This window comes from Salvia hispanica, chromosome 4, assembly GCF_029641045.1.
Source record: "Salvia hispanica isolate PSC_SH4W2 chromosome 4, Shi_PSC_v1, whole genome shotgun sequence".
Taxonomy (NCBI): Eukaryota; Viridiplantae; Streptophyta; class Magnoliopsida; order Lamiales; family Lamiaceae; genus Salvia; species Salvia hispanica.
In genome coordinates this window covers 8,759,481-8,786,294 of record NC_142695.1, presented here as the reverse complement: position 1 = coordinate 8,786,294, position 26,814 = coordinate 8,759,481, and the positions used below count along the sequence as shown (strand labels likewise).

General features: G+C 34.7%; 2 protein-coding genes and 1 pseudogene across 2 annotated transcripts; 1 reads left to right on the top strand and 2 right to left on the bottom strand.

Annotated features, from left to right (window-relative positions):
• The first annotated feature begins 9,431 nt into the window (after positions 1-9,431).
• Positions 9,432-10,877, top strand: LOC125196214 (putative galacturonosyltransferase-like 4 pseudogene; annotated as a pseudogene).
• A 13-nt stretch (positions 10,878-10,890) lies between these two features.
• On the bottom strand, positions 10,891-15,309 carry LOC125196213 (clathrin adaptor complexes medium subunit family protein). The gene is made up of 8 exons (XM_048094634.2): positions 15,150-15,309; positions 14,939-15,064; positions 13,763-14,071; positions 12,998-13,290; positions 12,006-12,895; positions 11,659-11,715; positions 11,521-11,568; positions 10,891-11,391 (listed from the first exon to the last, which is right to left on the bottom strand). The coding sequence occupies exons 1-8, from the start codon at positions 15,215-15,217 to the stop codon at positions 11,320-11,322; spliced, it is 1,863 nt and encodes a 620-aa protein (XP_047950591.1). The 5' UTR covers positions 15,218-15,309; the 3' UTR covers positions 10,891-11,319.
• A 4,272-nt stretch (positions 15,310-19,581) lies between these two features.
• LOC125193731 (peroxidase 24-like) lies at positions 19,582-21,244 on the bottom strand. Its single transcript, XM_048091597.1, has 4 exons — positions 20,952-21,244; positions 20,647-20,838; positions 20,398-20,563; positions 19,582-20,131 (listed from the first exon to the last, which is right to left on the bottom strand). Exons 1-4 carry the CDS (start codon positions 21,195-21,197, stop codon positions 19,728-19,730), a joined length of 1,008 nt encoding a protein of 335 aa, XP_047947554.1. The 5' UTR covers positions 21,198-21,244; the 3' UTR covers positions 19,582-19,727.
• Between the last annotated feature and the right edge of the window lie 5,570 nt (positions 21,245-26,814).

The window sequence follows — 26,814 nt, the reverse complement described above, 5'->3', positions numbered from 1 at the left end:
CTTAAAAAGAAAAGAAATGAAGAAGTAGATCATTAGTCTCCATTCTTCAAGTCACTAATTTACCACTTTACCACATGTTTGCGATGCTAATGATAATGCAAATTAAAGGCTAAATTGTCTTTATAAAAATATGATTGATTTTGATTTTTTTGTGAACCCATGTTGATGTATGCAATATGTCATATTAAGTGATAGTAGTACTTCTAAAATTCGTTGCATATATATTGTTTATTAATGACATATTATATCTCAGAAAAGGACATAATATATAGGAGTAACTTAAGAATATGTATATTAATATATGTACATCAATAAATCTCACCTCCAAATATCGAAGAGATCTGATGAATTGATAGAACATGTGACCTGAAATCATTAGTGAACTACACATAAGGGAATAACTTGAATAGAGGCATTGAAGAATTCAATTAGATCCCCGGCCAATTTTAATAGTAATTCATCTGTAGTAGTACTTAATTTTTTTTACTGCGAAATACAAGTATTATTCAAATAGATTGCAGTACTCATCACTATTCCTCGAGCCCTTCAAAGCTACAAAATTTTCTCATTATAAGTGGATGAAAAATCCTTACACGCTACATCATTCTCTCGTGGCTTTTATTTAATTTAATAAGAATTACAAGTGATTTTGAGCAAGAATCTATATGTTGATTGCACCACGCAAATCATCATTTGTTTCCTCTCTGTCCCTTAAATGCACAGTTCCTTTCAACTTAGCTTTGTTGGATGTCAACATTAATTTAAAGTATAGGCAACAATTCATACAAGTCGATTCATTGCACGCAACTGAGAATCATGTTATTGTAGGCTAATGGTTTCATTAATTCAACACCACAATTACTGTTCTCTCTGCTTTTCTGACGTGCATAACCTTTTTTCCCCACGTCGGCAACCTAAAATATTGATTAGTCTATATATATTTTAATATACTGATTGTTTAAATTAGTATTTTTCATTAAATATATGTATTTAATTAAAACACCATTTCCTTTACTCAATACATTGATTGTGCTGACATAACATGCTGTCATTATTCCTTGTAATTTATGGGGTGGAAAGAAAGAGGGAGAAAAATATTGACCTGATAAATTAAATCATCACTTCCCAAACTAATACTATTTCCTTCGTTCCGCGATAGTGAAGGCGTATTTTTTCGGTACATGATTTAAGAAAAACTGTGTTAGGTGAGTTTAGTAAAGGAAGAATAAAATAGGAAATGAAAAATGTAGAGAGATGAAAAGAGAACAAAGTAAGAGAGCGTAAAGTAAGTAAGAAGAAAAGTGTGACTTTTACTAAAAAAGAAAATGACTATGCTATTATGGAATGTATCAAAATGATAAAAATAACTCCACTATTATGCAAAAGTGAGGAAGAATAAATGATGGAGTAGTATAAAATGGAGAGAAAGAATGAAATAGCATGAAGGGAATCATGTTCCCTCTGCTTCAAGCCCTCTTTTCAAAATTGTTCTCATCATCTATTCACCCCAACCACATCAATTTTTCTACTATACATATCCACATACACATCGTATGTGTATCACTACAATGTTTAATTTCACCACTCTTCTTTCACATGGCTATGTGACATCTGTTCAAGAGTTTAAAATAAGAGCGGTGGCCTCATCATATAATATGACTTGAAAAATGATCACCTAATTTCAATTATTTATTGTTTTTCCCTAATTTAAATTTGTCACAAATTTCATATATATGTTGTCTTTTATGTATGGTATATGTAACGACCCGCCCTTCTAGGGTATAATAAATTCGGCGGTCGCTACCTAGATAACATAAATATAACGAGAGCAAGGCTAGGGTTTCATTTAAAGAGATTTGACCTAGGCATTTAACGAGCTATTGAGGCAATAAGACAACAGTTAAATCAAGAAAAATCAATGAAGATTAGGTAATCATAAATGACGATCATAGTTGATAAGGCTAATTTCATGCATCGGTTATATGGTGAAAAGCGTTACATTTTGCTGGGTCTAACACGGTTTATAAGCCAGGTGTGTGACAGAATCGCTAGATCAAGGAGGTGCTGAAGGAAATAATCTAGCGAAGGAATGAAGTAAAAATGAGCAGAATCTAAGGAAAAAGAAGGTGTGAAGGAGGGAGTCAGTAGCTGAGGGCATCAAAGTCTATCTATACCTCGTTGGGCCCCACTCCAACGCCTATAAATAGAAGAGCATGCAACACACAAAATCATCACTCTTTTTAGCTCACTCTTAGCTCACACACACAACACACACTTGGGAATGGGAGATCTGGGGTAGTTTCGGTTCCGAGGGGGTTTGTTTTTCAAAATTTCAGTCGTAACACCGTCCGCGTGAGGGCGAGGATACAATCTCTTTAATTTTCAGTTTGTTTTGCACTTTTGCGGTCGAACTTCACTTTTGGGAGTCGATGCGGTTGTTGATGCTACTGATTATCTATTCACTTCTGCTAGTTTGCGTTTATCTGTGATTTTTCAAGTTGATTTACATAGATCCTGCAGTTGAGGTTTTATTTTGACAAGTTATATGTCGATCTCTGTTTTTGCTGTTGGGGTACTTGATCTGGGAATTTGGTGATAGATTTGTGGTTTGTTGATTGATTGGAGGTTGTTGTTTAAATCTGAAGTTATGAAATGTTTCTTTTGGTTGGAGTTTGTGTCGGATGCTTGGATCCGGAGTGGATTTAGCGTCTGAGGTTGGATCCGAAGTGAGGAGGTTGAGTTGTGCATGGATTTTGAGTTTTCCGCTTGCTTTCTGTTTTGCTTCGTCTAGCGTCTGTAGATCTGTTTAGTTCTTTGTTATTACTCTTTAAAATGGTTTAGATTCAGTTTGCTCTGTTCTGATTTCGTTCATGTTGTTTTTCTTCTGAGTTTTTACGCAAATTGGTTGAAGAAGATGATGTCGCTGGTAGTTAGTACCAGAGTTAGTTGTTTTGCCAGCTTTTCGTCCGTACTCTGCTTTTTCAGTTATGGTCCCCACAGTCAGTTTGTTTCCCAGGTCTAGGTAATTAGAGTAGTTTCTTAGATCTAGTGATTGTTCGGTTAATTTTCGTGCATGCTTTTGCTGTTTCGCCTAGGTCTAGCTGTTAGCGTAGCAGTTTAAATTCCCAAGTTAAGTTTATTTTCCTCAACCCAAGAAAAATGCGTGGCAGCAGCCAACCCCAAAAATAAGTCCAAATCCTTGAAATGATTATTACGCATCCATCTCTGTGGGATCGATCCCTACTTCCCTATGCTAGGTTTAGTAAAGTGGTTGAGGGTTTTTGAAAGAGTGCTTTGTGTGTCCGACGACCAGGATTCTCCGACGACCAACGAGTTCCTAGACCGCGTGATCTAGTGGATTTGCTGGACGAAGGGAACCTGTTATATTCTTTCTGTGCGCACAGCGTGTTTACCGACCATACCCGGTCCTCCCTTTCAATAGTCAAGGGTTTAACAAGAAAGTCAAAGGAGAAAAGATAGCATAAACTACGATCCAAAAACAAGGGTTTGACATAAGCTCAACAAAATCCACGACATGTCTCAATCGTCTAAGCCAAGGGGAAAAATAAGTTCAAAATGACTAAGTGGTAATAATGAGTTTCGAAATTTAGCGGAAGCATCCAAGAGAAAGTGAAGCCATGTATGAAGACACGACTACACTCGAGGTTCAAAATATCCATCTTATTAATTAAGTTTGCTCAACACCCGCCAACGCTCGCCGCCATTCAACCTGCACATAAGGAAAACACATGCAGGGCTGAGTATTTTGAAATACCCAGTGAACTCGTTGCCAAAACATTTTATTTAATAAGTTATGCCACCCTTACCATAGTGAACTCGAGTTTTAAGCAGTTATAAAATAATATCACGAGTATCACAAAAAATAATTTTCACAATTATCACAATCAATTATCACAATCACAATCAAACAACTCCCCCACTTTCTCATCAATTATCACAATCACAATCACAATCTTTCCATGGTGCGACGAAAGTGTGGCCACACTTTTTGCCCACGAGACCGGCCGACTAGCAAGGACGGCTCCCGATCCCACCGTGTACACAGCCTGGTAGGGTTTGCGACCCGTACTCAGACCCGAATTCGTTTATACATATCCATAGCCATTGTAGCCTAATGGAGCGTACTCACAAACTAGGCATCAGGCACACAATATCATCAAAAACAATCACAGGCATGGCATAACGTTTCAAACCACCCTTATAACACCAATCAATATTTTTGCAAGAAATAAGAGAGTTTAAGAGTAAAGCCCACCTCGACTGCTTAGATTTCAAGTATGTTCTTTCCCTTTGTTATCCAGCTTCGCAACCGAGGTTTCACCTTTTTACCACTCATGTATATACCATGTATTAGTCCTAACATAAATTCCTAAATCATGCATGCCTCACGTTTTCCCTTTTTCCATCGGTTTATCTTAATATCACCAATCAAGATCAAGTCATGTTCATCATATAAATTTCATTCGCATCTTAATTCTAGATCTATCATCAACATATTCACACAAGAGTATTTTGCCAACATACACACAACACACACACACGCAACACGCACACACATGCACACATATATTCCATATCCCCTTTATCCCACTTTCACTCGATCAAGATGCATGAGGTTCAAGAATACCGATTAATCGGTTAGATGAAGAAGAATTAATATAGGAGTACCTTTTTGGAGAAAAACGAACGGTAGAAACAAAGTAGAGACTTGGTTCTTCAAAAATCTTGAGGCTCAAACTCTAATTCTTCTCAAAGGATGAAGGATTATTGGAGAAAAGTAGAAGAAACTTGAGAGTGAGGGAAAAAGAGGGAGGGGGCGTGTATAATGGATGGGGGGCGAAAATAATGAGGGTTAGGGTTAGGTTTTGCTCTTATTTATAGGGTTCAATAAAATCTTTAGGTAATTAAGTAGGAATATTTGGAAAGAATTTTATTCTCCACAATTAAATAAACAAATATTGTGGAGTAGGGAAATTAACAAAAATAAGCTCTAGGGCTCAAGCATGAAATTTTCAAAAATGGTGGCTTTTAATTAGCCAAGATTTTGTTTTGTATATTTTACGGAGTAGAATAGAATATCACGGAGAAAAATAAAATAAAAATCCTCCCATTGGGAAAGGAAAATAGGCATGTACTATAGGTATTAAATAAGGAATGGATTTTTACTATTAACTAAAATAAGATATGACAAGATCTCCTTGAGGTATGGTAAGATTTGCTAGAATATTTAATTTGAGGTATGGAAGGAAATCAATAAGGGATCAATTAAAAATAAAATAATTCTTTCCTTCCTAAATATAGGTGATTTTCGAAAATCACCTAGAACAAGTGGGGGCCGATTTTTCTCATTAAAATAGGGAATAATTGGGTCTTGGATTTAATTTGGATAAATATCCCAAGAATTAAATTAAATCCGGGAAAAAGGATTTTCTCAAATAAAATGAGGGGTTTTCGAAAATTCAAGAAAATAAGGTTATGGAAAAATATCCTAATAATCTCACTCACCCATAAACACATAATTCATCACATAATTCCTTAAATTCAAATATTCACATGCCACGTCATATAATCAACAAGTTTGACTTTTCAAACTTCCAACGCAACCCTAAACTCGACCCGGTCATAATTTCGTTCCTCAATTAATTCTCGTCTCCTAAGTCATAAATTAGGGAATTAAATTTTTGGCTCTAAAATTAGAGTCGAAAAAGTGGGGTGTTACAGTATGTTTTCCTGATTTCTTCTATGTTAGTAGTAGTATTTATGAATATTTCACTAAATCACAAAAAATGAGTATTGGTAAAAAAAAACTCTATGAATTTTATATAACTAGCAATCTCATTTCCAAAGCTAAATTCATGGATATTAAGGGCAGTTTTTCTAGCTACGATCATGTGTAACAAAGAGAATTTTGGCATAATACTCACCATATAACTATATATACATATTGATACGAAAATGTTTTCTAATAGAGTCCCAATAAGTTAATCCAGACATCCATGAAGATATGTTATCAAGTAGAATAAGATTCGATAAGCTAATCTATGGGACACAACATTATGATTAAGGTCTTTAGGGGTTTAAACAAAAAGTTTTGCATGCATGAATCACAAATGGGATCAATCATTAAATTTCAATTATTTTAATTTGCTTTCAATTATATGTTGGATGATGCACACACAATACATTAATTGATACAAGTGTACTAATTTACTACGCAAAGACCGACCTTAGATTTAATTATGTTATGTACGTAATCTCTGATAAAGTACATATCTAATCAACATCGTAAAGTGAGACATACTATAGATTTAATCACCAAAATAAGAAAATACATAATATGACAAGATTTTATACGAGTATGAAGCAAAAGTAGAAGCCCATTTATCAGTTTTATGGCATATTAACCATCTTATTATCTATTCGGAGAGGCCCTAATCTAAACTAAGCCCAGTGGAGGATTAAGACCCATTAATATTTTCCAATTTTATTTATAATTTGACTTTGTAAGAACTTAAGCTAAGAATATCACGATCGAAAAAAGTTGAGTATATATTCGGGTAATATTGGAGTATGAAGCATTTAAATCATCGACATTGATAAATTACAATTAAATCTTTTGTATCGTCATAAATCTTAGTAAATGAATTTAAACTCACCAATTTTGAATTTGCTGAATTAGTACCTCCGACAGATGTATCTCCGACACTGCAGTGACAGTATAATGTTGATTGTTGATGAGAGATATGAAGATAAAACAAATAAAGAAAGACTGAAATAAAGAGAAATATTCACATGGGAATTCGGTTAACAATGCAAAAATGAATGTATTTTTTTGAAATTAAATTGATGACTAACTATAACTCTAATTTACTCCGCCGACCAACTACATCTAAAATCTCGTGCTATTCAAGAATGTAGTCATCTTAAATGGGATAGATGAAATATTATACTCCCTCCGTTCACGATTAAGAGTCTCATTTCTAAATGGCACGGGTTTTAAGAAATGGTAAGAAAAGTGGGTGGAAGAAAGTTAGTGGAATAGGAGCTCCACTTGTATATATTAGTTTTAAATGATATGTGAGTGGAATGAGCCAGTGGAATGTGGGGCTATTTACCATTTATGGTAATTATGAACCGGGACTCTTATTCATGGACGGACCAAAATGGAAAAACGAGACTCTTATTCGTGGACGGAGGGAGTATGAGTTACTCCCTCCGTCCCAGAGAAGATGTCACACTTGGGAAATGACACGGGATTTTAGGAAATGTTATTTTGTGTGTTAAGTGGTGAGAGAAAATATAATTTTATAATTAATATGAGAAGGAACTTTTTTAAAAAAGAGGAAATGTGACATCTTTTGTTGGACAAACTAAAAAGGAAAGTGTGACATCTTTTGTGGGACGGAGGGAGTATATCATTAGGACTCGTTTGGTAGCTATGTCATGTTTCGACTAGACATGATACCATTATGATAGTAATCATAGTTTCGATTAGTTAATTTACATATATTGGATGTTTGGTAGATTAAGATAATTATGAGTTATGTTATTATAGTGTTTGGTACATTAAGTCACAAGTAAGGATTAAAATTATGATTGCCAAAATTATCCTCATTAATTTAAGTTGATTGCTAAACTATCCTCATTTTCCCCTAATAATTCCTATAAAATTATATATTTTTGCTTAAAATTAGCATCTTTTCAAGCTAAACTCCTCACAAAATTAGCATCTTTTCAAGCTAAACTCCTTACAAAAATTAGCATATTTAACTCCTTATCAAAAAATGTATATTTATATTGGTATTCTATTTTTGTGAGCATTGATAATTTTGGACAAATTTTATTAATAATCACTGATTATTTTGGATAAATTTTATATGAAAATATTTTATCAGGTGCCAAATTTTATACGTTCAAATTTTTTAAAGTTTAAAGCGCTTGTGGGTTGAACAAAATAGTAGGAGTATATTTTTGTTTAAAACAACAGCAATTGCTTAAGTATCACGTAATTACCCGAAATTAAACTCCAATCATGCGCAGTTTATACCCTGTGTACAAATTTCCCACAATGATAATTGATTTGAGTTTTTTTCGCGTGATAGATAGGATTAGGAATATACATACTTTTAAATCACCAATCCAATTTTCTATTCTTAAAACTTTTGCGCACTTTAATAAAATACATACATATATCATTCATTTTTCTTTTTGAAACTTTTGCACAGGTTTAGAAAAATTTACGGTTCACCAATCCAATTTTCTATTCTTAAAACTTTTGCGCACTTTAATAAAATACATACATATATCATTCATTTTTCTTTTTGAAACTTTTGCACAGGTTTAGAAAAATTTACGGTTCACCAATCCAATTTTCTATTCTTAAAACTTTTGCGCACTTTAATAAAATACATACATATATCATTCATTTTTCTTTTTGAAACTTTTGCACAGGTTTAGAAAAATTTACGGTAATGCGTCAAAAATGTTTAGAAGGTAATTATACTCGGAGAAATTAGAAGCTGTATGATTAATGTTTAAATGTTTAGAAATTTTGATGGGCAAAATTGTATTTTGCTAAATTAACTAGGCTTCCATGATAACTAACATAGGATTTTGGGTAGTTACAAATATAATTAAAACATAAGATTTTCAGTGGGCTTTGTGCGGGCCGGATACAAAACACGGGCTACTATGTTTGGTAACATAACTACCAAACACATAAATAAACCCAGATTAATCTCTTATCTAGGCGAAACATAGCTACCAAACGGCTCCTTAGGGTCTTACTATCCACTGACTAAAGATAAGCTCCACTATCCGTTAACTAAACACTACTCCTAATAATACGAGCTTTATTACCCATTAACACTACTTTAATTACATTCATTCATTTTTTATTTATTTTATCAATTGTTTATTAGAACCCTTCTCTTTCGTAAAACCTCTATGTTTATAGGACAAAAGAAGTACTATCTTTATGTATCTATTTTGATCATATAAGGTTTGCCTCTTTATACTTTGATTAATGTCAAAATTGAGTCATTACCATAAAAGTTGGACCTAACTTTTAAAAATAAAACAAAAAAATAAAATTATACAGACATATAGTAGTAGTTTGGAATTGATAAAAAAAAATTTATGTTGGTAACTACTAATGTAAGACTTTTTGTGTCAACAAGAATTAACATAAAGATTATATCCAAATATTGATGGTTAAAAATACATTCTTCTATACAAAAACATTTGTACCTTGATAAATACATCCTTCAGCTCAATCAAATTTAAACCAGTCTTAGACAAGTCAAAACAAATGTCCGGATTTTCTTCCTCCTCCACAAATCTTGACATCAACTTTCTCTCTCCTCTCTCTCTTTATACCATAAAAATTTCTCACCCAAGCTCCATTTTTTCCATCCTCTAATGGTTTCATGACACACTTTCCTCCCAAATAGAGCCTCTCTTCCTTTTCACTAAAAATAAATAATATTAAAATATATGAAAAAAGAAAAGAGTTAGAAAGACGTTGTAACAAACTGAATCTTGGGACAGGATGGCCTTGTCTCTTCTCTCTCTCCTGGGCCTCCTGTCTATGTCTACGATCCTCCTCCGCCCCGATACGGCCATGGCCACGGCCACGGACATCCACCTCCAGGAGGCCCTCCCGTCGTTCCGGGAGGCCCCTGCCTTCCGCAACAGCGCGACATGCAGCTCCCATGCAATCCACGTTGTGATGCCTCTGGACACCAACTACATACGTGGCACCATGGCCGCCGTGTTGTCGATCCTGCAGCATTCGACGTGCCCGGAGAATGTGTCGTTCCACTTCCTCTCCGTCCACCTCGACACCGAAATCTCCTCCCTCATCAACTCCACATTCCCTTACCTCAGCTTCAAGATGTACCAATTCGACCCCGATAGGGTCCGTGGAAAGATATCGAAATCGGTCCGACAAGCCCTCGACCAGCCCTTGAACTACGCTAGGATCTACATGGTCGACATCCTACCGCCCTCCGTCGGGCGCGTCATATACTTGGACTCGGACATCATCTTCGTCGACGACATCGCCAAGCTCTGGGGGGTGGATTTGGGCGGGAAGGTGCTGGCGGCGCCGGAGTACTGCCACGCCAACTTCACGAGCTACTTCACGGACGCATTCTGGTCGGACAGGCAGCTAGCGAGTGTGTTCATTGGGAGGCGGCCGTGCTACTTCAACACGGGGGTTATGGTGGTGGACGTGGATCAGTGGCGGAAGGGAGGGTACACGAGGAAGGTGGAGGACTGGATGGCGGTGCAGAAGCATAAGAGGATATATCAATTGGGTTCTTTGCCACCGATCCTGCTTGTATTTGCAGGGAATATAAAGGGGGTGGAACATAGGTGGAACCAACATGGGTTAGGGGGTGACAACTTGGAAGGAAGGTGTAGGGAGCTCCACCCTGGCCCTATCAGCTTGCTGCATTGGAGTGGAAAGGGGAAACCATGGCTTAGGTTGGACGCTCGGAGACCATGCACAGTCGACTACTTGTGGGCCCCGTACGACTTATACAGGTCGTCGCGGGTCGCCTTGGAGGAATGATGGGCGTACGTGAAACCTATATATATATATATACATGCATCTCTGTCAAAGCAAAACGGTGTGTACCTGATGATGACAGTTATGACGGAGTTGTAATATGCATAGAGGATGGGTGGTATGGAGCAGATTGTGTTGATAGTGATTTTGGAACTCTCACCCTGTTCTCGGACGAACAGCCATTTTGTATGTAAACCTTCAGCTTCATATAATTTGTGTAATATAATGTGTTCGTCTCTTGTTCATCTTTATGGTTGAGTAGAGAAATTCTAATGTTCAATCATGCCATTGCCATAAAACTGAAAATATCTCTGAAAGGTAGTCAACATTCATCATCTAAATAGAGAAGTCAAGTGGCTTAATTGTTCATCTCATCATAACCAGTAAACAAACTCTCTTGGTGAGCTGCACATAAAGCTGTCAACCAAGCAAAACTAATGAAAAATGTCTCGGAGATACACACAACGCTCCCCAAGCAATCAATTCAGATCTCTCGGAACAAAATCATAGGGAAGAATATATAAATCATCATCTGGTTGACATTTAGTTGCTGAAAAATCCAGTCCAATATGCTGTTGCAGGTTGCCACAGTACTTGCACATGAACAGTTAATTTGATGACAGAAATTTTTCAAGACAGGCAAATGAGCAGACCAAGAGACACATGAACCTTTTTTCTTGCAAAATTAGTTTCAGCATATATTCAGCCTCTCCTGAGTTGATTGTCTAAGCTTGTGGTGTGGCTGCAACTGGACATTTTCCTAAAGTATTCCACAAAATATAATCCCCAGAAGTAACCTATTGAATTCATATGAAAACAATCAGAAATTTCCCAGCATGCACCTCATAATTTAATTTTAAATCAATATGCTCCTATCAAGATCTTCAACAACCCATAAGAAAACTATCCACGACGGATAAACATACCTGAGCTGAAACTTCAATAGGTGCCTTAACTGCTGGAAATATGCTTACCTACATACAGCACTTGAGTGTAAGTATCAAAGCCCCCAAAATTAATGATAACACTCATTTTAGAGTGAGGCATTGATTGAAAAGACTTACAGATTTAGGATCAATAGAGATTCCTGAGAATGAAGGCCCTATAATCTTGAAAGAAACCTGTAAACAAAGAAATTAACGCTAACATGAATAGAAACAAACAAATAAAGAAAAAGTGAGTGCAAATACTGTACTATAGCAAGTTATTGGTAAAATGTTGATGCATTGAGCTTATTATTTTCGGGGCATTACAAGTTACAAGTTTTGGAATTTGATCAGTAACAAGAACTAAATTAGTATCTTCTAAAAAGCAGACAGAACAGACCAATATTACCCATGCACAATTTTTTCCTGTGGGTGGCTGTGACCTAAGAATGCATGCACATAAATTTAATAAGGAAAACACATACTGTAGCATAATTGTATGCCTTGCGGTTAAAAGGATCCTCTAGATCAGCTGCTGGAAGATCCTTAATCACTTTCTCCATTATGTAATCTTCAACATTTACCATGCTGCCACTAGATTCTGATTCAAGATCGCTGTCTTCATCACCCATCAGTGCTGATCCAGATGAAGGCACTTTTTGTGCTTGCCATGGTGCAAATCTAACTGTCCCGGAAAAGGTTGCCTCAATGCTTTTCCCAGAAGCAATTCGAGTGTTTGTTATTATCCTCCAGTCCAATGAGTGCTCGGTATTTGATACTGTTCCAATTGAAGGTGTCCCATCAAAAGAAACAACCCTTCTCCTTGGAAAAGGCATTGTTACTGTACAGAACTCTATTGTTAGAGGAGATTTGTAACCTTCCATGATGCTTAACCTAAAGAGAAATGCGCCTTCATTTTCTGAGACCATTGATAGCTGATAAAACCCTTTAATGGGAGGTCCAACAGAACAAAGTGCCTGATAATGCATCAGGACAAAATTCCCCAACGGTGGTGAAAATGTAATAGCCTGTTTATCACCACCATGCTCTGGAACTTGAGCACAAGGATGGAAGGTTAACGACTCAACTCGGGCACTAGCCAACCAGGTCAATGGTAAAGAAACATCAGGAAGTCCCTCCAACTCTGCTCTGCAGTTCACCTGACCAGAAATGGTTATGCTGTCTGGGATCTCATCTCTATCATACATTGCAGCATGGACCGTGTCATGAATAGTGAATAGAATCCGTTGTTTCCCCCTGTAAAGATAAGGCTTCCATGCTGGTTGCTTTCGATCAGCAGGAGGCACGTCGGCTGAAGAAAATCCTGTTGTCTTGATGGCAGAAATATTGGAGTAGCTAAGATCGAGAGGAGTACCTACACACAGCAATAATGAAATGATAAGACTAGCATAGGGCATTTATAATATAAAACTGAAATGGAACTTAGAGTGAAGTACCACAAAAGAAATTTACTAACCAAAGGGCATTGCACTGCTGATGAACGACCTAAGGACATCTTTATCCAAAGGCCTGGATCCCATCTTCGGAGCATCAGACATAGCAGCTCCGGTCACGGCAGTCCCAGATATAGTGGAAGCTGCAACAGGTAAAGCTACAGGTTTTGCTCTTGCAGAAATACTGGTAATTCCTATGCTACCAGTGAGGGTATCGAGCAGCCCGCCAACTGAGGGAGATGCAGCAACAACTACTTCTGGCTCCATTGTTTCACCAACTACGATGTCCCCGATTGTTTGTGCCACAGCAAACGCCCTAATTCAGAAAATTTAAGGGGTGGTCAACATTAGGGTCAGAATAAAATGACAACCTCAGTAAGCAGCATGCTCATTGCTCACACCAAATATAGTTTGGGCACAAGGGTCCATAAAAGCATGACGAAAAAATAGTCTTTAAAAGATGCATTAGGAGGGTGCTGATGAGAGTGGCGGGAGGCATGGGGATTCATTAGGAGAAACATTTCGAAAGATGTCCAATGAACCCCCTCCCCCCCCAGCCCCGCCCTATCTCACCACAACGTCGAGTAAAATAGAGGGCAAGATCATCAGTATGAGCTTTCAAATACTTGATGGCTATTAAAACACCACCACATGCCCCATATAAGAACACATGTTCTCTACAAGTTTATTAGCCAGATCACATATAAAAATCCTGATATTAATCAGAGCAAACAGACTGCTACAGAAACAGAGGATAATCAAGAATGAAAAATTACAACTTACCATACCCTGTGATGGATGGAAGATCCAAGAGGAGTGAAGACAAACTCTCATCAGCCCCAATAGCATTTCCACAGTCTGATGTATTACACATCCTTGAGTAGGACTTCAAATGACGAGGTTCTACCAAAGGCAATATAAGAATAGAATATGGGCCCTTAATATGTAGGACCAGGGGCCACAGGAGATTACCCTCCCCTTCTTCTTTGTTAATGTACAAGCTTATTACATGACGAGTAATTGGATCATCAACCCATGAATCTGATCCTTTAACAGATTGGCTCACACGTACACCAAACCCTCGAGCTGAGCCCTCCCTTCATTATTTTGTGAAATAGTTACAATCATCAGAATTATACTCAATGAGTACACTAAAAGTAGAATAAAAAATTCTTCACGTATAATAGTGTAAAGCAGGGGCAAAGCAAGAAATCAAATGACAAAGATCCCTCATGATAGCAGTGTTGTCTCCAATATTCTACCAGTAAAAGTTGAACTATTAAAGATGAACTTGATCCAGGAATGGAATTTATGAAAAAATAATCAGCAAAACTCTTACTAAAAATTACTTTGCTGAGAGAGATTATCTAGTAGTTGCAGTATATTACTTTCTAAATTACTAAATAAAAACAAGAAACAACAGAAAGTTCTTCTTGCCAACGATGCCTACCTACATTATTTTGCAACTAGATAGACACTCAACTCATAATACATTAACTATGAAGATACAATAATTGTTATGCGTTTTCAGCAGATAAGCACATCAGTCTTTGCTAATTGCTATCAATAATGTAACTAGTTACAGCATCTACGTAGTATTATCTGGAATATATTACCTCAACCAAATATGCCAATGCTGGAATTTATTAAAAGCTTCAGCAATTACATTATGACATGAGAGTCTTAGCTAATCATCTTAAGGAATCAGTAAACCGAAAACCACAAAAATTTCTGCCCATCAGCAAATGAACGATATTTTTGGTGCTTTTACCAAGTCAAGCAAAAGGGAGACCGAATGTCTTAGATAATGACTAAAAGAAACCTTAGTAACACACATATAACAAACATTCACCATGGTTCACAAAAATTATAAAAATGAAAACACAGTATAATTGATCGAGAATTCCGATTTGAAAATCATCAAATTAAGAGGTTGGCACTAAAATCAGCAGGTATGAACTAACCGCTTCTTACGGTCGCTAAAAGCACCACTGAAGTCCGAATCGTTAGGTAACATATGATACTTGAAATCATCGGTGCTTTCCTTCTCACAAGCCACGCGCCACCGCTTTTCAACCACCGGGAATTTCCTGATACATATTCATCCGCAGAAATTATAAGCTTCACATTCATCAATCGATTTGACACTGAAAAATTAATCCGAACACGAAATACCTGGAGAAAATTACAAAGTCCTGATTGTTCAAAATCCAGAGAGCTCTGATGTAGCAGCCGCTTAGCATTTTGACGTTTCCGATTGCGATATTTACAGCATTTTTCTACTTGTCAAAGCGATGAGTGAGATTCGGGGAGACAGAGTTGAAATAATTCGAGCAGATGAGGCATTTTTGATTAATTGTTATTTTTACTATATAAATAATGGGAAATTGGTCTCTAAAATCATGAACTTTACCTAAAATTTGGTATTTTCCATAAACTTTGAAATTGGTATATAATATCACGAACTTTGCATTTTGTTTGGTATTTCCCAAACTCACTCAAATAAGATATTTTCATCAAAATCTTATTTAACATAGGCAACCGTGATATGTTTTATAATATTTTGAACCACTTTTTAAGTTCATAACATGTAGGATAAAAAGTTACGTTGAAAATCACGTTGATTTAATTGTGTGAAGTATGATGAAAAAACCTCGTAAGTTAGTCAAATATAGTAATAGACATGCCGTGGGAAATACCAAACAAAATGCAAAGTTCGTGATATTATATACCAATTTCAAAGTTCATGGGAAATACCAAATTTTAGACAAAGTTCATGATTTTAGAGACCAATTTCCCATAAATAATTACGTTTTGTATGCACTTATTCAGATTTGGACTTCACATAAATCACAAGTTTATTTATGCAAAACAATACTAATATACTTTATTTCATTTAATTTTTATACAAATTCTTTGAATTATTGGATTCTTTTATATTGCAAAACTGTGTTTCCTATTCACTTTTTTATTGTATTTTACTTTAATGATCATTATTCGTCAACCGTTCTAATAATATTCCATCGGTCTTACAAGAAATATGCACTTTTGAATAGGGGTTTTAAGTAAATTAAAAATGCGGTTGAAAGAAAAGTAATTAATGTATTATTAGTGGAGAATGAGTCTCAAAAAAGAGTTTCCAAGATTAGAAAAAAAAATACATACTTTTATGTGATGGGGGGAGTATTAATTAAAATGCCGGAAAGTGAAATCAATCTAAGTCTTCTACATTGAAGGCTGCGAATTGAAACATGTCCTCACAATAGGTGACTCAGTCGGTACCTTGCAGAAGTAAAATATTTTCTCGGCCTAATAGGTTTTGACTATCTATTGCGAAAGATTGTAGTGTCCATCCAAATTTTTTTTTTTACCTCGCGATAAACTAGTGATAATGATGAGATAAAGCACTGAAAGAATCTTAAGCATAGACACGTTTTTATTGCTATCTACAGAAAGACGAAGTCTTGGTGATTCTTTATTTCTTAATCTCTGTATATAATATACGGCATACGTTGATAATTATACACTACTTTGATTTATTAAATGGAGCAGATTTTTTGCAACCCAATTGGTCTGATATCTTGGATAGTGGTAATTAATACTTCCTCTATCCGCGAATAGGAGTCCCGTTTTTCCATTTTGGTCGCCGCGAATAGGAAACCTAGATCGTAATTACTATAAATGGCAAAGTTATCCCAATTGGCCTGATATCTTGTGCATTCCATTTTCGGAAAGTTATCCCGATTTATTTCACATATACATCAACTTATTTACAACTTATACCACCATTAAATACTGCTCCCTCCGTCCCACAATATGAGTCACTCTTATTATGAGCACGGGTTTTAAGAAATGTAAAGAATAGCGGTTGGAAAAATTAGTGAAATATTTGATCCAATTTTTATATTGATTTTATAATAGAATGTGAATTAAGTGACTTAGTGGAATGTGTGACCTACTTACCATTGATAGTAAAAATGAAGTGTAATTCTTATTGTGGGACAGACCAAAATGACAGAGTGTGACTCTTATTGTGAGACGAAGAGGGTAGTACTAATAATGTGGGTTTTCCTATCCACTAATACTATTTTAACTAGTCTTTTCCATATTTCTCTTACTTTATTAATTTTTTCTTAATTCACGTGTCTGTATCAATTCTTTATATTTTTATTGGACGAAAGAAGTAATTTGAATTTCGAATTGGGTTCACCTAGGTTTCGGTTTGGGTTAGTTTTTTAACCTTCCATTGTTCCCTTTTATTTAACTCTCCAATCGATTATTGCCGCTGAACTTCCAGCTACCATGGGAGTATAATTAGTTATTATATACTAAATCTTATTTTTAAAAGTATAAATTATTACGAAATTTAATTAATATTTTGATCAAAAGTGAGTTTAATTAATAAAAAGCGAATACTAAAAAAAAAAGTAATGCTAATACAATATATTCTAATCAGCAAAATGCTTTATTGTCATATCTTACAACTCCTAATATACTTCTACCATTTTCGTTTGGAGACAATGACTAAACGCAAAAAAAAAATCTCTTCAAAAAAAAGTTGTGCTAATTAGAGCTGTTAAGATAGCATTGTGAAAAATTAAGCAACCACTAGGTTGGGATTATTAGTAGAATTTAGAAACGGCCCAATAATAATAGTCGAATTAATATTGATTACGACATACTGATACTGTAGGTCGTCTCCCTTTCTATGTCAAAAAGCCTCTTTTTTGAGTATATAAATATAACTATTTCCTCATACAACATTATTAAACACACATAACACAGAACACACAACACAACACAACACAGCCAAGAGAGATCAGATCAGAGATGGACAATGCTGATGATGCTCGCGCCGCTGCTATAGCAGCGGCCAACGCTGTCGCGCTAGCTGAAATCGATATGGTCGCCGCCAAGACGCGTGCCGCCTCTGGCTGACGTGCCATGAATATTATCTTCTTCCTAAATAATTACTCCTACACTACTAATCTATTTCCAATTCCTAAATTAGTTCGGTATGCAATAACAAAATTCCCGACGCGATTTCATTTCTAGGCAAAACAGTGGTTATTACTTAATTCATTTCTTTACACTCCAATTTACATCGCAATTTTGTTAGTATCTTATTCTTCCATCATAGATTCATCATTTTTGAGTAATTGGTATCAATACTGGATGAGAAAAAGGAAATGATAATGACGGAATTTACTGGTTAAGTTGAAAATAATTCTACCGACGAGAGCGGAGTTGTATATAAGGCGACGGGGATGAGCTCGGCATCGGAGAGGGGCTGCTTTTTTACGTTGGGGATGAAATCATGAAAGTCCACTCCTTCCATTTTAAGTATTACTATGATCTTTATGAGGCCATGATCGTCGAATGTACCATTTTGGCAAAATAACAAACTAAAATAGAAGTTTAAACTTAATGACTTGTCTATACCCTAAGACTATCTCCCCCAACTTTCATGTAAAATATTGATTTCTCTCTTTGCTTCATACACAACTTAACCTATATGGAGTATTAATGACCCTAACTCAATTTAATGAAATATTTTCCATTTCACACATAATCAATAAATATATGGATTATAATTAATTTTATAGATTAAATTACATGAAATTTTAAAATTATTAAAATTTATTAGTAACAAGCATATGGAGTATAAAAACCAACACACAATTAATTAATGTACTTAAAAAGAAAAAAGAAAAACAAGGGAAAAAATTGAAAACCATCCAGTTAAATAATATTTTTCACATATTCTCATATAGTATTAGATCTATAATTAATTTTAATATACCAAAATATAAAATAAAAATTATCAAAATATACCAATCATATAAGGCCTCATGGATATGCCCCTTGCTTTTGGATAGGTCGAATTGCATACATTGAGCATTGAGGTCTGAGGGTCATGATGTATAAATTCTTTAATTTATCTTTAAAATTTATTTGTTGGAAAATTAATGCCAAAAAAAAAACAAAAAAATAAGAAAAAAGAAAACTGAGAAACCTTGAAACTTTAATAACTTATCACTTGTGATCACTTGCCACTAGCTTAAATTATAGAGTTGATATTCTTAATATGATGGTCAAAGATCACCAAGTATATAGTACAGTAAAATTTTACTAATATTAGGAGGATTGAGCTTTTTGTACATTAATTAATTTAACTAATTTAATTTGCTTTCCACTTTTATCACATATATATATATATGCACAATTATGGATCCACATGGGATTGGGATGTCGACGTATCCTATTTTAAGCCCATGACCTCAACTGCTTCACTCCATTTCGGAGCAAAGGTTCATTTTCATTTTACGACAATCTACTCAGCTTCTTATATTTAAATTAATTTGTGCATTGACCCCGATGATACTAATATTATGTTTTATTAGTAAAGAAAATCCATATGATATGTACAATGATAAAAAAAAAATTGATCGATTGTCATTTATTAGTACTAAAATCGACAATAACCTCCTCAGTCTTCACTGTGTCCAATGATTCGTTAATATAAATTATGATTAGTGATTAATATCAATTCAGTCTGTAATTAGCGAGTTATAGATCATATTTAATTTGCATTTTGCAAGGTCACTGAAAATGAAAGTTGCATCACATTGAAATTCCTAGATGGCAAATACATGTAGACATAGTGAGTAGTAAGTGTAAGACAAATGAGTATAAAGCAATTAGAAATTTGAATACAATAAATTACTTATCCCTGACAATGAGATGGCCGGATTAATTAACGAAGCGGCAATCCTTTCTGATCTCCCCGGCATCTCCGAGAAGCACGTCGATGGCGCCCATTTTGAGCATCGACTTGGCGAACTGCTTGAAAAACGAGTCCCGCGACTGGAACCGGCGCACAATGTCCGCGGAGGTGGCGTTCGTGAGCAGGGCGGCGTCGGACTGGAAAAGCCCCTGGTGCTTCTTGACGGCGGTGAAGTAGTGCGTGTCGAAGCTGAGTGTGCTGTTGGGGTCCATGCCCACCACCGTCGCTGGACTCGCCGGGTTTGGGCACTGCTTCTTCAAGAACTCCGCATAGGCAGGGTCCAGCGACGGGTCCGCGTCCCCTTTCCCCGTGAAGTTGTAAAGCCGCCGCGAGAATGCGCCGCAGTGCGATACTCCGATCGTGTGCGCACCTGCACGCTCATAATTATTTATTCACTTATACTAGTATTTCACAATTTAAACTATAGTATTAAATGTCTCATATTTGACTGACGCAGAATTTTAAGTAATTGTTTTATTTTATAAAATAAAAATGTTAGTAGAATGTGCATCCTATTTTTATATATTAATTTTATAATAAAATGTAAGTGAAATGAATTAGTAGTATGTAGAGCTTAATTACCAAATATAGTAAAAATAAAATGAAATAAATCATTAAATCAAGTAAGTTAGTTACCTGACAATGCGACGAGATCATTTATGTCAAGGCCCTTATTGGAGAAGATGGTTTGAAGGGTTGCAAAATCAGAAAATGGTGAGGGTAAATTGCCGTTGACATTTGAGATTAGGGAAACCCTACCATCTTTTCTGCCTGTCAGAACGTCCCATAATGGCTTCTTGAACTGAAAAATAGACTACTTAATTAGAGAATTTAATTAAAAGGAATCTGGAGTTGGAGGTTAAAAAATTATAATCGCAAATTTACCGGAAAAGAGACAGCATCACGTGCGGCAAGTGCGAGAATATCAGCACAAGACACTCTTTGGGTGCAAACTTTCTCAATTCGAGTCTTGATTTCATCAATAACTTCGAACCCACCCAGTGACAGATTTGGTCGTGCATCTTTTTCGGATTGATTTGTTCCCACAGTGTTCAAAAGTATCGATGCATCACAGCCCTACAAATTTAATCGCAAATCAAGTTTTTCATTAGTAATTAAATAGTTTAATGCATGCATATATGAAATAGTTGTAGTATAAATACAAGATTAAAAAAAAAAAGTGTACTTACTTTAACGAAACAGTCATGGTAATGCACGCGGAGAAGCTTAGCACCCAAAGTCGAATCATTTCGTACTTTCTCCTGTACAACTTGTTTCACAAGTTTTTCGGCTTGCTTACAGGTACCGGTAACCTTATAGTAGTCTGGTATTAGACCGACCGGCTTGACGGGAGGTTTACTTTTTTTGGCACCGGCCGCCGCCACAAGAAAAGCTAATAGGAGAAGAGTAATGCTGAAGAAAGATCTCATTTTCATCGTAGCAAAACAAAAGGGCAATGTTTTTCAAAACCTAGTATTATTGGGAGTTGGTAATTTTGAGACACAAAACTAAGGTGGTAGGAGGTTTCCTTTTATAGGCCAAGAATGATAATGATAGAAGATCAAGAAGAGTAGTGGCAATTGAATATTCATTTGAATGTCAACTTTGATGATTGAATCCTTCCCCGTAGGCCGTGGGTCTTACGAAACGCGATGGTTTCTAATTGTTTATTATCCCGATGAATGCAATCGTTGATTTTTTCTTTGGTACATCAATATTTTAAATCTTCCATTGTAATCATATATTTTCTTCTTTTTCTACCACTGATCAAATGAAATACCTATATAAGTAAAAGTAAAACATAGTATACGTTCATAACATATATATAAATGAGAAACTGTGCTAGAAAATAAAAGAGATTTTTTGTATTTGGAATCATAGCCATATACAGATCGATATATATTCTTCCTATATTTATATGAAGATCTTTTTGTGAGTCTATCCGCGGTTAATGAAATGAAAAAAAAGATTCCAAGTAATCATTTGAATAAATTATGGAGTATAGTTTTAGTATTGTTACTTATATCCAAATTGAATTTAAAAAATATATGTTTAATGAATTTTAACATCTAAAACAAGTTTCCAAAAATACCATTTACAAAAAAAGAAGAATCTTATTCCATGCACCAACCTACCCACAAAATGAATTGCTAGTAAATTAATGTTGACTTGTGAAATTTCCTTGAAGATATAAGAATGAGTCAATATGACACCGATAGGGTTTATCCCTTTCTGATAATGACCATGTATTAATTTATTTTGAAAGGAAAACATAAGTTTGGTACTTAGCATCTTTGTTTTACTTAAAACTCAAGCCAAGAGCTCATTTTTCACTCCGGAAATCGAGCGGCCGCCCCAAAATATAGGTCTAGTTGCAATTTACAAACAATAGATAGACTTTATTTTTGAGTCATGTTGAACAATATTATCTTATTTTATGGGCACGGGCATCAATTTCATCAAATAAAAAACACACGTTGTTTTTGTTTCATTGAAACGGTTAAATAGTGAAGTGAATATTTTTCGGACCAAATAGTTGAAGAGTTCGATTTGAAAATGTGACGCCGCGTGCCAACCATGCTACAGTTGGATAAAATAGATAAATAGGATTTTATGTAAGATCTCACTTTGACATTTCGTGGTGTGAAATACTATATAGTTACTATAAATTTTTCATAATATAGTATTTTGTTTGAACTAGCTCCATATAGATTATGTATGTTATATATACTCCATCCGTCCCATAAGAATATGCACTCTTTCTTTTTTAGTTCGTCCCATAAGAATATGCATTTTTTTATATTGAAACCTCTTTTCTCTCCAATATGGTGTGACTCATTCTTCACTAACAATATTTTAATTAGTTTTTCTAATCTACCTCTCTTACTTTACTAATTTTACATTGTATCGAACCAAAAATTATATATAATTAGTTTATTAATACTACTAATAAATTCACCGACTCAATTTACATTCGTATTTAATAAATCATAGTAGTATGGATCAGTTTTAGACTTTTTGCCCTCGGGAAGGTTAATATAACGAAATAAACGCAAAGAATTAAAATACAGTTATAAAGTACTACTATCACGATATAATTAAAGTCACGCAGAAAGCCTTATATATAGATATTCCAATAAGACTTAAATTAGTGAACTAAAATTGAGCTCTCCGGTTTTTCTTTTGACTTTTGACCTTCTTGTTTTTATTTACTTTATTAAAATAATTATACTATATAATTATTTTAGCGGTTGGGCATGGGAAGATTTTGGAAGAATAAAATAATTTCATTTTCGAAACTCAAAAGTCTTGTATAACTGTTAATTATATTATTATTATATGCTCAAAAAATGTCAAATCTTAACTGAATGCAAGCGCATCGGTTGGCCAAATTCTATATTACAGTTTTTCTTTAACAAAAGTCTTGATAAATCATGTTCTTTTCGTCTATTCCTTCCAAATTAGGCAAATCTCAAATTTTATTTTGCAGATTTTCCCATTATTTCTTGATTATTATTAGTAATTTGTAAAAAAGACCAAATTTGTTCAAGCTGACACTTTTACTTTCAATATACAAAAAGGATATATATTGATATGAAGATACATAAATTTTCTGTCAATTCATGTATAATCGAATGATATTTTGGTAAAATAAAATTTCAGTATTTTAGTAATTTCGTGATAAAATCATAATAACCGAAAGTGTATGTATTATTATACTTTTCTATAAGTGTTCAATTTACAAATGATCGAGTTAATTGCCTATAAAATCACGAAGTTTGATTAAATTTTTGTTTATCTTTCAAAATTTGAATGAACAAATCATGAAATTTTAAAAAATCTCAATTGTCACATTTGATCAAATTTGTGCTATTATTTTTAGTTTCTTAAATAAAAAATATGTCGTTTAGTTGTCTATATGGTTGCATTAGTATATATTTACGCTACTATTCATTCAAAACGCCAAAATTTACACAGGTGCACCAATTTAGCATCAAATTTTCCTCCAAATTAATTGGTTATATATCATGGAACAGTTGATTTTTTTTTTAAAACTTTGTGATTATTTTATAGACGATTTATCATTGATACATTGTATAAAATTTTGCGTATTTACATGCCAGTATAACCCTAAAAAATCTTGTATCCTTACTTCTTATTAGTTGCCATCCCTCTCCCCTAATTGAGCTTGATTTCTAAAATACAGATTATAAGGTATTTTCATTAATATTTAAGTTTATAATACATTATCTTATCTCTCAATCAATATTCGCTTACTGGATGCATGAATTGACTTTGAATATCAAACGTTCATAAATCAGGAATTCAACTATCTTAGACATATGGCTTCAATAATGATCTAAAATACGTCCTAGTATAATGTTGTCCTGATCAAGAAATGAAAAAAGGAATAGATAACTCAATAAGAACATTAATCTATTATTTATCTCATCTCAGAGAAAAAATTGTGCCATAATCTTCATCATCGCGAAAGAGTCATGATATTTTTTATGAGTTGGGGTATTAATTTCCAACTTACGTAGGGGTAATTTAACTGAATCTTTTGTTGTAACAAAATCAATCGCATTAATTGGACTATGAAAAGTCTATATTTAATACCTCGTTATTTAGCCCCCACAAAAAAAAAAAAAAAAAAATCTGTTATTTGGGATAGGTAATATCTAATTATTCAATTATGGAAACAGGAAGCATGTGGATTAAGGCAGTCAATTTTTTAGCTTCTTATGCTAGTATGGGTCGGCTTGTATTTAGAGGTGGATTTGAATTGTTTTGCGATTTTTGCTTTATATTTGTTGTTAGGAAATGTTATGTCCCTGAAATTCACAAGAGCAAGGCAGCTTGGGTTTTGATTTTAGTTGGAGTCATCAACGGTGGAGATTAGTTTGGAGTCATCAACAGTGGGGATTGAATCTGATTGCTACTCTAATCTGAGCCATTGATCTGAAAACTAAAAAGGGGGAAAAGGGCAAATCCTGGTAAGACACAGAGAGTGAAAAACACGAGAGAAAGAAGAAGAAGATCAGCTGAATTCTGATCCTTGAGAGTTCAGTTTCTTGTAGCTGCTAAGATTCTTATATTGCGATTGAGTCTTGTTCTTATGCTTCTATTCTTGTAGTTCATCTCAGTGTATTGTTTCCAGACTGCGATTGTGAATAAAGATTGAGTGCGTGTTCTTCCGTGGATGTAGTCTATTGACGAACCACGTCAAATCCTTGTTCTTGAATTGTCTTTAGTTCATTGCTGTTAAACACTATCAACATTTGTATTTGGAACTATCGTGATAACATATTTCTAGTATAAACTTTTCTTACTTTTTGAGCTTAGTTTCGTAACATTAATTTGCATTCTATCGCCTTCAATAGAATAAATAACGTAAAAAAATAGCGTTGTTGCACGTAATACTCCAATTCGCTGTCAAGTGAATTATTTTATTATTCTTTGCTCATGATTTTGCTGCAATAATACCTATACAAATATACAATGCATATAATTATAAATGGACATATGTGTTCAATGAACATAAATGATTGTCAAAGACAATGATCAAGCTTGCATCATAGATTAAGGCTCGACTTGTTACAACTCAGTTACATTATATTTATATATATGCTGGGTAATTCGTACACTCGATTTATTGATATTGTTGGAGGAAAAATATTTTACCAGTTGAAATGTACTTTTATGAATTTGTAGTTGTCTATTGATTTAATTAAAACAAAGAGGTCTCCCGTTGTGGTAAGTGGATTACAAGATGCTCCATCCAGTTGAATTAAGATGCATGGGAAATTAATATCATCTCAAGATAGCACAAAATAATTGCAACCGACTCATTGTATTTTTTCATTTTAATTACTCTTATTACCGTCGATGTAAGATCCCTTAATAAATTGCTCAACTCAATTAGAGATTCCCACACAAATGTGTGGAGTACCTCCTGAAGTCCAATCGGTAACAATTTGATATCAATCGCCATGAAGATTGACTTAATGTCCAAGTGATTGCAGATTTCTAGGCAAATTATATATGGTTATGCATTTTCCTTTTTATTTAAATTAGGTCAGGTTTTCATGGAATTTGAACAAATTAGGACTTATTTAGAAATTGATTAAATTCAATAGAGCAAATTTGATAAGATTATTGTCTTTTACACTCATCATCGGAGAGATCAAAGTTATTGGGGGATTGAAAACCAAGGTCTAGGTGACACGTTTTTTGTCTAATTTTATGTCCTACCTTTGTTCACTTATTCAAACTTTCCTTTATTAATAACAAATTGGTGCGGTGATTGTTGTTGAAAAACGTTCGTCCACATCATGCTTGGATGGCACACTCCCGCGCGTCGAAGTGGGATACTCATATTATAATTAACAAGGTTCAAATGCATCTACAACATTGTCTAATTGTTTCATAATTACAAAGATTGATTCCAATAATGTAGTAGGATCTTATAATAACCAAATAAAAGTTGACAAAATCTCATCACATAAATAAAAGACTAACATGAAATAGTACTAGTACTCTATTCCTAAGGAAAAACAAAGCTTCCTCTATACTCAAGAATCTCAAGCTTATCCCTCCACATCTCGAAATATTCCTCAAATTTTTCTTCATAATAATCCCAAAGTCGCAAATACCTATTTTTCCACTGCAAAACAACACAACTCCTCTCACACAAAGCCTTGGGTATGAGAGCAACAGCAAATGGTCCAACACCCTTCAAAAAATGCGTTTGCAGCCTATTCCCTTCAATTGTCATCCTTCATATGTTAACCCACATATGCCATACCCCAGCACTACCGGAAGAAGTAAACACAAGAAAAGAGTCATCACCCTCTTCAAAAATCATCCACATCTTTTTCATACTCCTTCAACCTCTTAAAATTCATCTCCAAAATACGGAAACCCTCGTTCCTGAAGTCAAACGACAAGATCACCTCATTTCCCGCCTCGTCAATCGCTAGTCAGTGTGAGAAGTAGCCATTCCTGCACGACGACTTGACAGGGCTAAGAACACTCAAGCCATCACCAACA

Bases quoted from the DNA above. Each gene is read 5' to 3' on its own strand.
- LOC125196213 (XM_048094634.2), bottom strand. From the start codon at position 15,217: ATGCTAAGCGGCTGCTACATCAGAGCTCTCTGGATTTTGAACAATCAG. The intron at 15,065-15,149 runs GTATTTCGTGTT...AATATGTATCAG, and splicing joins GACTTTGTAATTTTCTCCAG to GAAATTCCCGGTGGTTGAAA. The intron at 11,716-12,005 runs GTATGTGTTTTC...CTTTGTTTACAG, and splicing joins AGGCATACAATTATGCTACA to GTTTCTTTCAAGATTATAGG.
- LOC125193731 (XM_048091597.1), bottom strand. From the start codon at position 21,197: ATGAAAATGAGATCTTTCTTCAGCATTACTCTTCTCCTATTAGCTTTT. The intron at 20,839-20,951 runs GTAAGTACACTT...TTAAATTTGTAG, and splicing joins ACCATGACTGTTTCGTTAAA to GGCTGTGATGCATCGATACT. The intron at 20,132-20,397 runs GTAACTAACTTA...ATGAGCGTGCAG, and splicing joins TGATCTCGTCGCATTGTCAG to GTGCGCACACGATCGGAGTA.